Genomic DNA, 13,800 nt, shown 5'->3' with positions numbered 1-13,800 from the left:
TGAGACACAATAGATATCTGGACTATAAGCAAAATATCATGAATCACGGGGCAGGAAAAATGAAAAAAAAAGAGAGGAGGAGGAGATCCAGTGGGTGTCTTCATGTAGATTTAACCATGTCACCTGCAGTAAAAACTAGGTTTGAATAGTTTCAACATTGGACAATTGTGGCCTACCGTATTGCATGATTCCATTTAGTTAGCCAACATTGCAGTTGTGCAAATAAAGAAAATGGAATAGCCACGTTGTGAGTAAATACAGCTTCTGTTTTTCACAGCTAAGTAAAAAAACCATGAACCTCGTCCAGTTCCAATTCTTTATCCATTAAAGGGGAAGGAAGAATTTCTTGAGTGGCTGGCTGAGGGCTGCGGTGTGAAACGTTGAGTGGGGCCAGGGTGCAGGTATCAAAATGCTCAAATTGCTCCTCCATTTATATTTCACACTTACATACAGTAAAACCTTGACACCCAGGTTCAAATCCAGTCAAATCACTCTGATGTCCTCTACTCAGACTTTGCCAGTCTGGCTCTTCTGGAAGACATGAGTTTGTGGACCCTTCAAAGGACAGAGTCCACGCCTTCCCCACTGATCAGGACCAAAGAAATGAGGAACTGGGTGCATAAATCAGTCCCTTTCTTCAGGTTTCAGGTTGAGTGTTTAGCCACTGGAAAACTGGTGCCAGAGTTTGCCAGCCTTTCTCAGTTCTTTGGAAAATCAAAGGTACAACAATTTGTCGGAGAGGGAAGCTGAAAGCAGACCAACAGCGTAGAAGAAGTATGGAGGGACCACAGAAGATGACCAGGCAGGCAGAAACTCAGAAGCAAATATTAAGAAGGAAAAACCCCACCAGAAAGGACTGGACCAAGTTGTACCGAGAAACAATTCCTGGTGCAAAACTGCACATGTTGGTTGTGACTTCAACGTTGCGGCCAGCAACAAACAATGCCACCGCTCCCATGTCGCATAAGTTCTTGGTAGCGCATCCTGTGAAGGCAACCTGTTGGTCCTTGAATTCTTCTACATTGGAAGGATGGAAAGGAAAAGGATTAACCAGGTTGAATGGATAGAACTATCTCTAGAATTCTTCCGAGAATAATGGAGAGTTTCTGATTCTGCTGTGTTTCTGTATATTTATTAACATGGTTGTAAATTCACTTTGACCAAGATGGAGTCAAGGGCTAGCTCTTGACTCACAGCCATTCATTTAGTGATCGAAGTTACAACGGCTCGGGGAAAAAATGACTTATGACCCAGCCGTCACAGCATCCCCACACTCATGTGATCCAAATTTGGCTGCTTGGCAACCGGCATGCATTTACAATGTGTTGCAATGCTCCAGGTTCATGTGATTGCCATCTGAAACCTTCTGACATGCAAATTCAATGAAAGAAACGGGATTTGCTTAATAACCATGTGATTTACTTAACAACTGCGGTGATTTGCTTAAGAATTGTGCCAAACCCCAGCCCTTGCCCCCAAATTGGGTGTGCAACTTACCTAACAATTGCCCTGCTTAGCAACATCAATTCTGGTCCCAAAATGTGGTTTGAAGTTGACGATTACTTATTGACAGTAGAATTCCAATTGACAAAAGATTTTGCTCTTCACCATAGCAGCTCCTCTATCCTCTTTCTATCTACTTACCTTTCTTGGCGCGGGTGGCAAAGTGGATGCAGTGTGTCATGAGACCTGTGCAGGCCATCTCAGTCTTGTTAAGACACAAATCTGTGCCATGGGCAAAGCACGAATTGCAGCGGACTCCATTCCGATTCTGGGATGCTTTTTGAACTATTGACGGAGAGACCCAAAAGAAGAACCTGAGAATCTCTAAAATAGGCCATGATTTGCTCAAGTGATTAGACTAAGGGGAAAAAAAGGCTCAGGGCCTTGTTGGTTGTGTATGCTGTAGCATACTGGATGGGTGCAACGGATACCACCAAATTTACCCCACCGTTATTTCCTTCCCAGCTCCAGCAGCAAGACTTCACTGAAACTAGCTTTTAAAAATATAAGAAAAGGTCTTCCCTTTCCCCACTTTTCTTTCAGATGCATGCTTGTATTTGTTGAAGGAAAAGTCTTCGTCAGGGTCCAGTCCAAGCCGGGAATAAACAACATGGCAACTGCTTTAGAAAGAAGGTTGCAATTTATTGAAGAGGAGAGCCAGACAGAAAGATGGCTCTGGAAGAAAAGAGAGTGAGCACATGTAGGGGGTGGGTTTTTATACCCTCTGGAGCCTTTTGTTTGGAGTGGTTTCCTGTTCCTGTTTTGAGGCTTTGTATTTCCTGTGTCATGTATTTTGACCTGTGTCCCTTTGGCATTTGTGAGTTAATCCTATTATGTCCTGTTTCAGAATTTGGGTGGGGTATGTAGATTTTAGGTGTCTTTGTCTTCTTAATCTTCTAGCTGGGGGCCTCCAACCTTCCTGGATTATTTACATCTGCATTTCTACAGAGCTGTTACATCTGTTTGGGGGAGGGAGACTTGGGGCTATTAAGAAAAACTGGGCATGCTTTTCTGCCTCTTTAAGATCCTTTGAGGAAATATATTTAATCTTAGTTTTAATCAATTTTAATTGTATGTGATGTATTTTAACTTTTAATTTTCCCTGTAAACCGCCCTGAGTCCTACGGGAATAGGGCGGTATATAAATTTAAATAAATAAATAAATAAATATATTTTTCTGCCCTTTTAATATTTCCTTCCCTGATGGGCTGACTTCCCACATCTTGAAACAAAGTTTGGCATCTTAGACAAATCACTTCTGAATAATGCCCTATGATAGGAGTCCCCAACCCCCCACCCCCCCGGCCATGGACCGGTACCAGTCCATAGCCTAATAGGAACCAGGCCGTGCAAGTCAGCAAAACTTCATTTGAACATGCATGGGATCTGGGTAGCATGTCTAGAAAAGAAAAGCCACACTGCTCTGTGAAAAAAAATTGTCTTCCACGAAACGGGTCCCTGTGCAACAAAAAGATCGGGGACTACTGCTCTATGAGACCCGTGGATGTTTTGGAGATCTGGAGCAGATCTTGACAGCACATATTGTCACATCTCTATGCTGTATATTGCCTGTCTTCACTGTGGAGAAATGGCCTCCTCCAGATGTCATTTGTCAGGAAGTAGCAACTGGGGAAGCCACACTCTGTGGCCACAGAATAGTTTTGCTGTGTTTCAAGAGCTCGTGTGCCACCTCCTGGTGCTTTCTTTCAGATTGAGAACCGTTCCCCACATTTTGCAGGGGGGGGGAGGGTTTCCCATCCCAAAGGGCTTACTGATATTCATGGGACAGGAAAGTACCTCAGGGGCCATCCAAATGACCTTGGAATTAATCTCCCCAGAGCCACCCCAAGGATAAGCAACAATGGATAGGTACCAATTAGCAATGCCTCAAGGGCTTTCTAGGGAAGATGGCTGCCTTTGTCGGAAACCTGCTTTAAAAGAATCGTTCACGTGCTGCTTAATCCGACCTGCCTGGCTTCTTTGATTGAAACCACCCCAGTTCTTTACCCGTTATTTCCTTAATGTTGCAGAGGTCGGCACGGCAGCAGCTGGAGTTCCACCGCATGCGAAAATCCCCTGCCATCAACCCATAAAACTGGTTGCACAATCGATCGTCAGAGTTGCACTTCTTCTCGTAAACTGGGTTTTCTACGTCTTGTGTCCCTGGGGATGGAAGTCAGATCAATTAAACAGTTAGGTCAAGGGTCAAGGCAACCTTGGTTCTTTTATGACTCGTGGACTTCAACTCCCAGAATTCGCGAGCCAGCCGTGCTGAGGGGAAAGGGAGAGATTTCCATGCTGAGCCATGCTGGCTCAGGAATTCTGGGAGTTGAAGTCCATGAGTTTTTTTTGCCCAAGATGGCGGCGACCACGGGCGGCGTTCGTTGAGCTCTGCGGTGAGCCTACACAATGGGGACTGGTGAGGTTCACGAAAGCCCAGCCGTAGGACATATTCGGAGGGGGGGTGCAAGAACAACAGGCTAGCACCGTTTCGCGGTGTGGAGCCTTTCCCCCCCCCAGAGAAGTAGAAGCGGCAGCGGCAGCAGCCGGGCAGCCTGTAGCTTGCCGCCGATCAGCTGGTGCTCAGGATCAGCTGTTAGGCGCTGTGCTGATTGCTCGCTCTCCCTTCCTCGGGCGTTGTGGAAGCTTTTCAGATGGAGATGACCTCGGCAGCCTAGGATCCTGCTGCGGACCTCTGGATGGATCATCAGGCGCCTGAACCCGGTTGGAGGGCGCCGTCTGCAGCCGTGTGGATCTCTCTGCTCCTGTCTGTTGTTCCTGGCCTTTCCGCTTATAAAATGGCTGCGGATTCCCGTTTCGGCGTGGAGGCTATGGGAGAGACTTTTCTGTCTCCTTTTTTTCAGAGGATGATAGAGATTTGGCTGCTTGAACCTGAGCATCTGACATTTATAACTGAGCTCCCTGCAGCCCTAGAAATGGATTTGTGTGCTGGATGGTCTGCTTGCTACTTTCTAAGATGGACTGGATGCTGGAACAGGACTTGGGACACTTTTTCTCCTGTTCCCGTGACCTCCCTATGATGTTCCGGAAGGAGTCTTGGACAGGCCGTGGTGAGAGGGCGGCTCTGGACTGGCTATGAATCCCCTACTGGTGTGAGAGACTAGCAAGGTGGACTTTTGCCTCCCCAGCAACGCTGCCCCTATCCATCCCAGGCTGGATTTCATGGCTAGGTGAGAGGACAGTCATGAGCTCTTGTCTGGACCGGCTCAGGTGAGAGCAGAGCCGGATTGGCAGACTGCTGGATGAAGACACGTTCCGGACTTAATGTTCTTTACATCTGAACTAACATCCCATCAGCTTAACATCTTTTGACCCCATTTGTGAACAATGGCTCATATAGACAGTTCCATCTCATGGCTCGTTTACAATACTCTGGTTCGGACTTGTGCGCCCTCAGAGGGGTTTCTCCCTCTTGGATACGACCAGCCTTCTTTTCTAACATTCCCCTTGATGACGGACCCAATTGCTGGGGCTCCGAGAGGTGGCTGGGCTTAACTAGGGGCCTCGAGTGGAGACGTACTAAGAGGCCCCTGATAAAATTTTTAGCCGGTTATTTTAAAAGGTTAGGGAGGGGGAGGGAGGGGAGGGGAGGGAGGGAATCTTTAACCGGCACTCAGTCTGGACCTGTTAGAGGTCCCGACGGGACGGGGTCGGAGGAGGTGGCTGCTGGTTCTGGGAATGTGGGGGTGGGGCTTCAAATCCCCACGGCGATAGGGAAAGGCAGCAGGTGTTTGCGCGGAGGGCCATATCAACACCTGGGATCGCGCCCCCGCTATCTCCGAGCGGTGGCGCGCTCCGACCCTCCGGTTAGCACCCTCTTACCCGGGGATGAGGGTGATCAGGCCCCTGAGCTCAGGTTGGTCTATTTTAACGCTAGATCCGTAGTCAACAAAGCTCCCCTCATCCGTGACCTGATCGAGGAGGAATGTGCGGATCTAGCGTGCATCACGGAAACTTGGCTGGGCTCGGAGGGAGGGGTGCCTCTCACCGAGTTATGCCCGCCGGGTTTCCGGGTGCTGCACCAGCCGCGGGCTCAGGGCAGGGGTGGTGGAGTGGCAGTGGTTATTCGGGAGACTTTGTGTCCCCGGGAGGCCACCATTGTCCAGATGGCTGGGAGTGAATCCCTCCTCTTGAGATGTGGTCCTCGGGTTCAGTTGGGCTTGTTGCTTACATACCTGGCGCCCAGCTGTGTGGCAACAGCCCTGCCTGAGCTGCTCGACGCCCTCTCAGGGTTGGCAGTGGAGTTCCCCAGGCTTATAGTCCTGGGTGACTTCAACCTGCCGTCACTGGGAGGGTCGTCGGAGTTGGCTCGGGAGTTCATGGCTTCCATGACAGCCATGGGCCTGACCCAGGTTATTGAGGGCCCGACCCATGAGGGGGATCATACTCTCGACCTGGTGTTCCTGTCTGGACAGTGGTTGGACGATCTGGGAGGGGGTTCCCCGTCCATCACCCCCCTGTCATGGTCAGATCACCACCTCCTGAGGCTGGTTTTCCGGCATGCCACCCCCCGCCGCTGGGCGGCGGAACCGTCCAGGTGGTTCCGCCCCAGGCGCCTAATGGACCCGGATCGGTTCCAGAGGGCGCTTGGGCCTATACCTATCACCCTTACCCACAGCCCAGTCGATGCTCTGGTGGAGGCCTGGGAAACGGCTGCCACCAGGGCAATTGACTGCGTTGTACCCATGCGACCTCTGACCCGGCGCAGATCCCGTTGGGCCCCATGGTTCTCTGTGGAGCTCCGGGAGATGAAGCGTCGGAGACGAGGTCTAGAGAGCGGTTGGAGATCCAGCCGATCCGAATCCGACCGATTGCAGTTAAGAACCTTTATAAGGTCTTATCTTGCGGCGATAAGGACGGCGAAGTCTAACTACTTTGCCGCCCTTATCGCGTCCGCAGATAATCGCCCGGCCGCCCTGTTTAGGGTGACTCGCTCCCTCCTTAACCAGGAGGTGAGAGAGGATCCCTTGCAGGGACGAGCCGAGGAGTTTAGTCATCATCTGGCGGACAAAATCGCTCGGATCCGGACCGGTCTGGACTCTGACTGGGCAGAGTCTGACGTGGAGGAATCAGGCGGTCTTGAGCATGTTATCTGGACTGAGTTCGACCCTGTTTCCCCTGATGATGTGGACAGGATCATGGGGAGACTGAGCACCACCACCTGTTTGTTGGATCCGTGCCCCTCCTGGCTAGCTTATGCGGCTCGGGAGGGAACACGAGGCTGGTTCCATGCAGTAATAACTGCTTCTTTGAAGGAGGGTGTCTTCCCTGCCGCCTTGAAGGAGGCGGTGGTGAGGCCCCTTCTCAAGAAGCCTGCTTTGGACCCGGCTGTTTTAAACAACTATCGTCCAGTCTCCAACCTTCGCTTTCTGGCGAAGGTTGTTGAGAGTGTGGTGGCGCATCAGCTCCCTCTGTTCCTGGAGGAAACTGATTATCTGGACCCGTACCAATCGGGCTTCAGGCCCGGACACAGCACGGAGACGGCATTGGTCGCGCTGGTGAATGATCTCTGGAGGGCTAGGGACAGGGGTTGCTCCTCTGTCCTGGTCCTATTAGATCTCTCAGCGGCTTTCGATACCATCGACCATGGTATCCTGCTGCGGCGTCTCAGGGGGTTGGGAGTGGGAGGCACCGTTCTACGGTGGTTCTCCTCCTACCTCCAGGGCCGCTCGCAGTCGGTGTTGACAGGAGGGCAGAGATCCGCCCCGAGGTCTCTCATTTGTGGAGTTCCTCAGGGGTCGGTCCTCTCGCCTCTCCTGTTCAACATCTATATGAAGCCGCTGGGCGAGATCATTCGTGGTTTCGGGGTGGGGTATCACCAGTACGCTGATGATACCCAACTTTTTCTTTCCACCCCGAACCAACCCAGCGATGCCCTCTCCGTGATGTCCCGGTGCCTGGAGGCGGTTCAGGTCTGGATGGGGAGAAACAGGCTTCGTCTCAATCCCGCCAAGACTGAGTGGCTGTGCATATCGGCATCTCGGGTTAACCAACTTATTCCACCTCTAACGATGGGGGGTGAGGTGTTACCCCCCGTTGATAGGGCTCGCAACTTGGGCGTCCTCCTGGACTCACGGCTCAATTTTGAAGACCACATAGGAGCCGTGACCAGGGGGGCTTTTGCACAGGTTCGCCTGGTGCGCCAGTTGCGTCCCTATCTGGACCGAGACGCCCTACGCACAGTTACTCATGCGCTTGTTACCTCCCGTCTGGACTACTGTAACGCTCTCTACATGGGGCTGCCCTTGAAGACCACTCGGAGGCTTCAACTGGTGCAGAATGCGGCCGCGCGAGTTGTAATGGGGGTCTCCCGATACTCCCATGTAACACCTCTACTCCGTGAGCTGCATTGGCTTCCGGTTGCCCTCCGGGTGAAATTCAAGGTGCTGGTTATTACCTATAAAGCCCTACATGGCCTGGGTCCGGGCTATTTGAGGGAACACCTGCTGCCGGCATCAAACGCCCTTCGCCCAGTGCGCTCCCACAGGGAGGGTCTGCTCAGGGTGCCGCCGGTGAGAGATTGCCGGCGGGTGACACCCAGGGATAGGGCCTTCTCAGTGGGAGCGCCTGCCCTCTGGAACCAGCTGCCGGTGGAGCTGAGGACTGCCCCCGACCTCCGATCATTCCGCCGGGGCCTGAAGACCTGGCTCTTTGAGCTCTCGGGCCCAGGCTGAGGAGAAATTTTAATTGGGGTTTTAAGTATACAGGGTCAATTTAATATTTTTTAATTTGGTTTTTTAACTTTTGTATGGTGGATTTTTTAATTTCCTGTAAACCGCCCTGAGTCCTCAGGGAATAGGGCGGTATATAAATGTGAATAAATAAAAATAAAAAAATAAAATAAATGAGTCATAAAAGAACCAAGGTTGCCTACCCCTGGCCTAGGCCTAGGCCGCTCTATGACTTGTGGACTTCAACTCCCAGAATTTCTGAGCCAGCTATGCTGAGGGTAAAGGGAGAGGTTTCCATGCTGAGCCATGCTGGCTCAGGAATTCTGGGAGTTGAAGTCCACGAGTCATAAAAGAGCCAAGGTTGCCTACCCCTGAGTTAGGTCAATTCCTGGAACAGGTATGCCTTTGGCAATGGTCCTTCTTTTCCTCTACAGGGATAGGTCACAAGTCAAGGGCTACCCCTATGCCGTGCTGGTCCAGTGTGGGCTGGTAAATAGACTTTTTTTTTAACTTTCCATTCTGACTCTCATCTGCATATATTGTGGCAAACCTGATGAATTTACTTTGCAACTTTTTTGAAAGCCATAAAGTCTCCTGCCTTAAGTAGGGGATTGGACTAGAAGACCTTCAAGGTCCCTTCCAGCCCTAGGATTCTATATTGATAATGACCATGTGTGTTGGGGATAATAGAATAGAATAACAGAGTTGGAAGGGACCTTGGAGGTCATCTAGTCCAACCCTCTGTTCAGGCAGGAAACCCTGTAACATTTCAGACAAACGATTGTCCCATCTCTTCTGAAAAAAACTTCCAGTGTTGGAGCATTCACAGCTTCTGGAGGCAAGGAGTTCCACTGGTTAATTGTTCTAACTGTCAGGAAATTTCTCCTTAGTTCTAGGTTGCTTCTCTCCTTGATTAGTTTCCATCCGTTGCTTCTTGTCCTGCCTTCAGGGGCTTTGGAAAATAGCTTGACTCCCTCTTCTTTGTGGCAACCCCTTAGAGATTGGAAGACTGCTATCATGTCACCCCTCACCCTTCTTTTCATTAAAATAGATGTACACAAGTCCGGCAACCATTCCTCGTATGTTTTAGCCTCCAGTCCCCTTATCGTCTTTGTTGCTCTTCTCTGCACTCTTTTTAGAGTCTCAACATCTTTTTTACATCGTGCTGACCAAAACTGGATGCAGTTTTCCAAGTGTGGCCTTACCAAGGCATTGTAAAGCGTTATTAATACTTCATGTGATCTTGATTCTATCCCTCTGTTAAAGCAGCCTAGCACTGTGTTGGCTTTTTTGGCAGCTGCAGCACATGGCTGGGTGCCAAATATTTAAGTGATTGTCCACTAGGACTCCAAAATCTCTCTCACAGTTTCTACTGTTGAGCAAGATACCACCTATGCTATACCTGTGCATTTGGTTTTTCTTGCCTAAATGTAGAACCTTACTTTTTTCACCATTGAATTTCATTTTGTTAGATAGCGCCCAAGGTTCAAGTCTGTCAAGATCCTTCTGTATCTTCACACTGGAGAGATAGGGCTTGCTATGGGCAGCCTTGAGCCCACAGACATAACTCAGTGACCGAACAAACCATTTTTATGCAGAAGGGACCACATCCTATCTCTGTACTCCAAATCAAGTAATGCATTTCAGATAGCAATGTGGGGAAAGATGGCTTACCAACCTCAGAGAAGAATCGGTGCAAATAAATATCTTGGCTCATGGCCTTAGGCTAAATGTAAAACTATCCTCAGTCCTCCAGAAAAAAAAATAGAAGTTAAGAACAGATAGGGACAAAAAAAAGAGAGATAAACAATTATTTTCTAGACAAATTTGTTTTAGAGACAGACTGAAAGATTGTTACAGACCTGTGTCATCATCCCGGGCAATGGTGATACAGCTGTTGACCGTAAATGGACATTTCTGCTGAGCTGTGCTGCAGTTATAACCTTCTCTGCTGGTACAATTAAAGCAGAAAATGGCATCCACTACAGAGAGAGATGTTGAAAGAAAGTGAATGCAATCATCTCTGAGGATGTCTATTCTCAGTCCTCCAGGTTCGAGACTGTCCCAGAGGTCCTTTTTCAGGAAGCAACTGGATTTGTGACTTATATCTGAAACCTCTTTAGAAAAATTTTACAGCATTTGGCATGCCAGCAAAGACTTCTCATTCTACAGCTTGAGGACTTGATTACATTAAATCATTGTTCCCTGTTGAACTTCCACTAATGGTTCTACTTTTAAAAACTCACGAACTTTGCCAAAAATCAATAATTTAAAAAATAAAATAAAAAAGGACCCACCCAGATGAGTTATGGTCAATGAACAGTCTGAACCAACACCCCAATTCCTTGCCAGTTTTGGAGCTGAGTCAACTCAACCCACCCTACCTTTTGCAGAACTATTAAGTCTTAAGGCTGAGCTAAGGATTAGAAAAAAAAATAAAATGGATAAACATATCAAAAAAAAAGAACAAGAGAAGAGAAGGGCAGCTGGGTAGAATTGCAAAGAATCTCGTATTTCACATGGACCAAATTGACAGTATTGAATCACACGTAGCCTTGCTGCTCAGATTTCTTTAAGCAAATGCAAAACAAACATTTCTTAAACCACATTAAACTTCTGCTGTTCCTCATTAGAGACTGAGCTGAGCAACCTGATGGTAAATAAGGACAATTACAAAGAAAACCTGACCAAAGTCAAGTATGGCAAAGAAAGAGTTAAGGGTATCACAGCTAAAAGGGGGGGGGACCTCTGGGTTGGCCCCATTCCCTTGGTACCCTATGCAGGTGCTTATTTTGCTTAATGGCTAATCCAGAGCTGGCTATCTGCCATCTTTAGCCATTTTGTAGGCACTTCCTGATGGGATCATGTCGTATCAATGAGAACAGAAGAAGAGAAAGACCAATTTTGCCATTGCCTTCCCAGAAACGTGGCCTGCCTCTTTCTTTCAGATCATGGCTCTCTCGTTCTTAAAGCAAATAATTTTCCCCCACATTGGGACAGAAAGCTATTGCTTCTGCTGAGATCCTCATGACCCCAGCTAACAAGAAGAGATTCGCATAACTTGGTGTCTGCAACTGGTGATGTCCACCAGCTCTTGGAATAGAAGAGTGGGGGAAAGTCCATGAAGGAAGAAGGTCCTAATTTCATGATGGTTTATCTGTTTCTTGTATAATAATAATAATAATAATAATAATAATAATAATAATAATAATAATAATAATAATGATGATGATGATGATGATGATGATGATGATGATGATGATGAAGAAGAAGAAGAAGAAGAAGAAGAAGAAGAAGAAGAAGAAGAAGAAGAAGAAGAAGAAGAAGAAGAAGAAGAAGAAGAAGAAGAAGAAGAAGAAGAAGAAGAAGTAGTTGGAAGGGATCTTGGAGGTCATCTAGTCCAACCATCTGCTCAGGCAGAAAACCCTATACAATTTCAGAGAAATGGCTGTCCAGTCTCTTCTTAATGCATTCACTGCTTCTGGAGGCAGGTTGTTCCACTGGTTAGTTGTTCTAACAGATCTATCTGTCATCTATCTGTTTTGCTTGCTGCTCATCTTGCTACAGAATAACAAAGTTGGAAGGGACCTTGGAAGCCTTCTACCCCAACCCCTGCTCAAGCAGATAACCCTATAGCATTTCAGACAAATGGCTGTCCAGCCTCTTCTTAAAAACTTCCAGTGTTGGAGCATTCACCGCTTCTGGAGGCAGGTTGTTCCACTGATTAATTGTTCTAACTGTCAGGAAGTTTCTCCTTACTTCTAGGTTGCATCTCTCCTTGATTAGTTTCACAGACCCAGTTCTTCCTCCTCCAGAGAACCAGGAAGAAGATGTCGCCTGGTTCCCCCACAACTATAAGACAGGATGATGTCCTCATATAAGCCTCGTCAAAAGATTTCTAGCAAACAATGGCTCAACTCTCTTCCGCCTAGCTTGATTCAGGAAAAACCACCCTCCTTGGCCATTCTTTATTCCCTTCTTCTGTAAACCTGCATCCAAACACCGGACAAGCTTTCTCAAATAAGGTTGCCACCTGCTCAAACAAAGCCAGCCTGATTGGTTTCTCTGAGAGCCTGGAGAATTTGCAGGAAGTGGGGACTCGCTTCCAAAGCCAAGCATTTCACATCACTTATTGTTGCCAATCAAGCCACTTCATCTTCCAAGAACGGTTTCCAAGAGTGTGTTCGCAAACCGGAGTAATTAGAAATGGAAGAGAGAGAAACAAAAAATCCTGCAGTGCACCTGGAAAAGCCAGGAGCACCCCCTCCATGGCCGAAAGTCATCCTGCAAAGCTCTTGTCAATCCAAAGGACTTACCTGGATGTAGGAGTGGGACCAGGAGGCAAAGAGCAAGAGAGTACATGGTGTTATTTGAGAGCTCAGCTGGTTTCTGGAAGCCAAGCCAGAAGCTCTCTCTTGTTCTTCCCTAGCGAACAAGATCCCTGGCCAACAGCAACAGAGGATTACTCAAGGAGCAAAGGTCTGGGTTGGGCAACTCCGTGCTTTTGGGATGCCCCAGGCAAACCTGTCTGCGGGCTTTCAAAGTTGTCCTCTGTTGCATGGATGCCTTGAAGCTTTCTTTTTTGTGTGTCGGAAATGCCTTCAAATTATAGACACATAACTTTCAATATTGTGCAAATAAAATAGATCATCAAAGGATAGCACGTGTAAAAAGTATGTAAAATAAATAGGATTAAAACTAAACGACGTTCAACCCAGTATTGGGGCCAAGTTGACCGTGTTTTCTCTTGCCGACATGAAGTCTTCCTCCATGCATGTTGAAGGGCATGCGTGAGATGGATTGTCTGAATCTAGGTTCACACAGGTTATCTTCTGTGGGAAAGCCACATTTTCTTAGATGATCTTTTGATCTTCCCACCCTTGCGCGGAGTCTATTCAGTGATTTCCACACAGGCTGAAGTTGTTCTTGACCAGGAGGCAGACACTCGAGTGGTTGAAGCCTTGAAGCTGAGTCTTCTGCGAAATCCACTCGCTGTCATCCAACGTGGCCCAAAAATACAGGACGTCTCTTAACTCTCTTAAGTAGCCTCCCCACAAGAGACGCAGGTGTGCTTCGGGGATTAATGGCAAGAGCTGCTGAAACTAAATCTCTCTTGCTTTAGCACAAGAGAGGCAGACTCAGAGGGACATAGCTGAGCCCTGACCCTGGGAAAAGGATGGCAAACCCATGACACTCCTGTGAACGGGGACATGCCATAACATTTTGGGTGACTGGCCAGTGTTCACCAACACCTGACAACTATTCTCGAAAACACACCCTGTTCTTGTGCAATTTTCAGAAGCCTGTGCAGGCCACATGAGAATGGGTTGAGTTCTCACCTGGCCTCTGGACCCTCCAGAGGTTGCACACGAGCACCATGCTCCTACATGGCATCTGGGAGCTTTGAAATTTCTGCAAGAATGGGGCATGTTTGCGTGAGGCTTTGGGAGGGGGCCGCAGAGGCCATGGAAGGGCACTCTTTGAAGTCACTTCAAGAATGAAGGCCTTGTGCAACCCAGAGCAGCCTCAGGGGTCTGTCAACAGACAGAAAAGATGCACAAAGATAAACGGGGTGTGGCAGGTTCTGGCTGGGCCGTGGGTAATT

The 13,800-nt window shown here is 48.3% G+C and overlaps 1 protein-coding gene across 1 annotated transcript; it reads right to left on the bottom strand.

The window, feature by feature from the left end:
* Nucleotides 1-814: 814 nt before the first annotated feature.
* LOC308672216 (protein RoBo-1-like) lies at nucleotides 815-12,557 on the bottom strand (the record flags this gene model as incomplete). Its single annotated transcript, XM_081334939.1, has 5 exons — nucleotides 815-1,017; nucleotides 1,645-1,788; nucleotides 3,511-3,666; nucleotides 10,058-10,177; nucleotides 12,512-12,557. 5 exons carry the CDS (start codon nucleotides 12,555-12,557, stop codon nucleotides 815-817), a joined length of 669 nt encoding a protein of 222 aa, XP_081191065.1.
* Nucleotides 12,558-13,800: the final 1,243 nt, after the last annotated feature.

This window comes from Vipera berus (assembly GCF_964194415.1).
Source record: "Vipera berus genome assembly, chromosome: 9".
Taxonomy (NCBI): Eukaryota; Metazoa; Chordata; class Lepidosauria; order Squamata; family Viperidae; genus Vipera; species Vipera berus.
Note: the sequence above shows the minus strand (reverse complement) of the source record. Positions and strands in the feature narration are given on the sequence as shown.